Source organism: Arachis duranensis, chromosome 1 (assembly GCF_000817695.3).
Source record: "Arachis duranensis cultivar V14167 chromosome 1, aradu.V14167.gnm2.J7QH, whole genome shotgun sequence".
Taxonomy (NCBI): Eukaryota; Viridiplantae; Streptophyta; class Magnoliopsida; order Fabales; family Fabaceae; genus Arachis; species Arachis duranensis.
Genome location: NC_029772.3, coordinates 58,371,617 through 58,375,538, shown reverse-complemented (window position 1 = coordinate 58,375,538; position 3,922 = coordinate 58,371,617). Strand labels below are relative to the sequence as shown.

Here is a 3,922-nt window from a genome sequence, read left to right as displayed (position 1 = left end):
CATTATTACTATGGAAATAGCATTTTTTTTCATAACGTTTTTTATATATTATCTTTCAATTTATTTGATAGACTACGATTAATTTATTATAGATCAAAATTTATTTAAAAATTTATTATTGACTAATAAATTATTATATACATAAAATATAATTTAAATTTTTAATATTTATTTAAACGAATTAATAAACTAACTATTAAACCAACAATATAAAGTGATTACATTTATCTGTAATATAACATAATTGTTTATTATTATGAATTATTGCGGGATTTATTGTTTCAATGAATTTATTGATTTTTTTAAATGTCCCACATTTTTTGTCCTCGTTCATTGTTGGGACGACGGAACATGACAACCATATTAGGTGAGAAGGACTTTGTTCATTTTAGAATTCGATGAATATTATAGTGCCTAAAAATGGTGTTTATTTATTAAAAAGAGTTAAAAGTGATTATTTAATTTAAAAAATATAAGAATAAATAACTTTTAAAAAATTAAAATTTATTACAAAAAATAAGTTAAGTAAAATTTAGATAAAAATTCATAAACATCATAAAATTGGCCTTAAAATTCTGTGATGGATTGAATGACAAAGGATGATTGGATGAAGCCCGTGGTAACGCTGATGCGGTAGACTGAATTTACCTTCTGACAACACTATAACATCTATTATTTTAGGAGTAATTCAGAAATTTATCTGATTTTAATGTGTACCCAAAAAAAACTGATGAACGATAGAAATTTAGAAAAAAATCTTTGAATACTAATGAGATAATAATATTTGCAATAACAGTATATACTTTTTTGTATGCAGAGATCCTAAATTCAATAATGTACATGATAATATATTTATTTTATTTGAAAAGATAAGAATGAAATTCCATAATCAATTTTCATATCATGCTATCCTCGTTTTTCAAACAAATGTTTCATCGGTGAACCTTGAGAATTTTGCAATGAATTATTATCTTTTTTCGGCTGAGAATGTTTGTGGAGTTTTAATTAGTTTACTTCTAATAACCAAATTAAGCTGCTGCCTTGTAACATATATATATTTTTTGGTGACTCCTTGTAACATATTAGTGGTGGTTAGGTTTTTCGGAAAATTTTTGAAATAAATTAAAATATATTTTTTTAAAAAGCAAATAAAAATATCGTTAATTACCCAAATCCATTGTTTTTTGAGTTGGAATGTGATTGCAGATCGCCTGATACCTAAGTGATGATTTACGTTCTAGCGTAATCTCTACTTAAAAAAAAATTTCTTTAATTTATGAATAATTAAAAAATTAAATTAGAAATAAAAACATTTTAAATCATATAAATTTTATAATTTGAAATTACTTTGAATAGGATATGGACAACAATGCAACGATGCTACTAATTCATACAAGAAATGCAACGAATCGAGCATTATTGAAAAGTAATTCCACGTTCAAAGCTTGAAATAATGTAGTATACGCTACCATTCATATAAATTCATCATGCAGTGATTTTTTGCCCCTTATTTTATATATATATAAATTTATGATGCAGTGGAGAGGATGCTCAGGTTATTGATGAGATCAAACAATTTTATGATTGCAGATATTTATCTGCATGTGAGGCTGTGTGGAGAACCTTAACGTATGATATTCATTAAAGGTGGCCTTCAGTGATGAAATTAACTTTTTATTTGCCTGGAGAGCAAAATATCATCTTTAAAGATGATGACGATCTTGAAGAAATCATGGAAAAAGAGGAAGGAAAATATACGATATTCTTAGCATGGATGGAGGCCAATAAAAAATTTGAAGCAGGTCAAACTTTGATGTATGCTGAGTTTCCAAATCAATTTGTTTATGATAGAGAATCAAGGGAATGGCATCCACGTAAAAGAGGGTATTCTATCGGGAAGTTAAATTATGTTCCACCGGGTACAGGTGATATTTATTATATGAGAATTTTGTTAACTGCTCAAAGAGGTTGCACAACATATGAGTCTATTAGGACAGTTAATGGAATTACATATTCTGGCTTCCAAGATGCTTGCTATTCCATGGGACTACTGTGCGATGATAGGGAATTCATTGCAGCTATTAATGAGGTAGCTGAACTTGTATCTAGTCATCAATTGAGAAAACTATTTGCGATGCTACTGATACCTAATAGCATTAGCAACCCAGAGTGTGTTTGGAATGCAACTTGGATATTATTAGCTGATGGAATAACTATATGAGAGGAGAAAAATTTTGAAAAATCAAGGTATTTTACTATGTCTTTTTTTTTATATCAAGATTTTATTCTCTTATTATCTTTATTTTTATTAATAATATTAATAGTTTTATTTTGAAATTACTTATTAAATATTTCATAAAACCACTATGTGCTTTTGCTAGGACTAAACATGACTGATGATGAATTGAAAAACCTCTACCTTATTGAGATTGAGAAGATACTCAACAGCAATATGAGATCTTTAAGAGACTATCAATCAATGCCATATCCTGTGATGTCTGATGTTCGCCTTTTTCAGAATAAGCTAATAGAGTAGGAGTTAGCATATGACACAAATGAGTTGACTCATACAAACTTATATACGGAACAAAAGATGACTCATGAGCAAAGGTTAGTATTTGATGAGATACTCAATGCTGTTATTACAGACTCTGGTGGTTTTTACTTCGTTTATAGGCATGATGGGTGTGGTAAGACATTTATTTGGAATGGACTTTCTTCTGCTATTCGGTCTAGAGAAAAGATCGTTTTAAATGTCGCATCCAGTGGAATTGCTTCTTTACTCCTACCTGGTGGCAAAACGGCTCATTCTAGATTTTCAATACCCATTACAATTACTGATGAATCTACTTGCAACATCAAGCATGGCAGTTTGAAGGCTGAGCTGCTCATCCAAAGTAGCTTAATAATTTGGGATGAAGCTCCAATGCTCAATAAAATGTGCTTTGAAGCACTTGATCGGACGCTCAGAGATCTTATGTCAGTTACCGATCAACATAAGACACATCAACCATTTGGTGGTAAGGTTGTTGTTCTAGGAGGTGATTTCAGATAGATACTTCTGGTGATTTCGAAAGGGAATAGACACGATATATTGGCATCCACTATTAACTCATCCCATCTGTGGTTGTTTGTTAAGGTTCTGAAACTGCATACGAATATGAGGCTTCTAATTTCTTCTTCGGATCAAGATGAAGGTGAAATGAAGAGATTCGCTAATTGGATACTTGATATTGGAAATGGAAATATTGACTCTGTTGTTGGTGATGAATCAGAAGTTGAAATTCTAGATGATCTATTGATTACAACTGCTGATAACCCTCTCTCTCATTTGGTAGACTTTGCATACCCAAATTTGTTGCAAAATATGTCAGATTACAGGTATTTTCAGAGTAGGGCAATTCTTGCACCCACGCTTGAGAGTGTCGAGAAGGTAAACGATTTTGTCTTGACAATCTTTCCAGGGATAGAAAAGGAGTATTTGAGCTCTGACACAACATGTCAAGCTGATGAGAATGAAGATGTACAACAACAGTGGTTCACACCAGAGTTCCTAAATAACATTAAATGTTCGGGACTACCCAATCACAAGTTGACTTTGAAGCGAGGAGTCACTGTAATGCTACTGCGAAACATAGACTAGACTTCAGGTTTATGCAACGGGACAAGATTAATAGTTAACGAACTTGGCAGCAACGTAATTGGAGCGACGGTAGTGACCGATAGAAATATTGGAGATAAAGTGTACATTCCAAGAATGAACTTGATCCCTTCAGATTCAGGATTGCCATTTAAGTTCCAATGGAGACAATTTCCATTAACAGCGTGCTTTGCAATGACCATTAATAAGAGTCAGGGTCAATCATTATCACATGTAGGGCTTTATTTGTCAAAATTAGTCTTCACACATGGACAAATTTAT

General features: G+C 31.3%; 1 protein-coding gene across 1 annotated transcript; it reads left to right on the top strand.

Annotated features, from left to right (window-relative positions):
• Positions 1 to 2,389: 2,389 nt before the first annotated feature.
• Positions 2,390 to 3,643, top strand: LOC107490440 (uncharacterized). The gene is made up of 3 exons (XM_016111225.1): positions 2,390 to 2,532; positions 2,677 to 3,025; positions 3,140 to 3,643. The coding sequence occupies exons 1-3, from the start codon at positions 2,390 to 2,392 to the stop codon at positions 3,641 to 3,643; spliced, it is 996 nt and encodes a 331-aa protein (XP_015966711.1).
• The last annotated feature ends 279 nt before the right edge of the window (positions 3,644 to 3,922 follow it).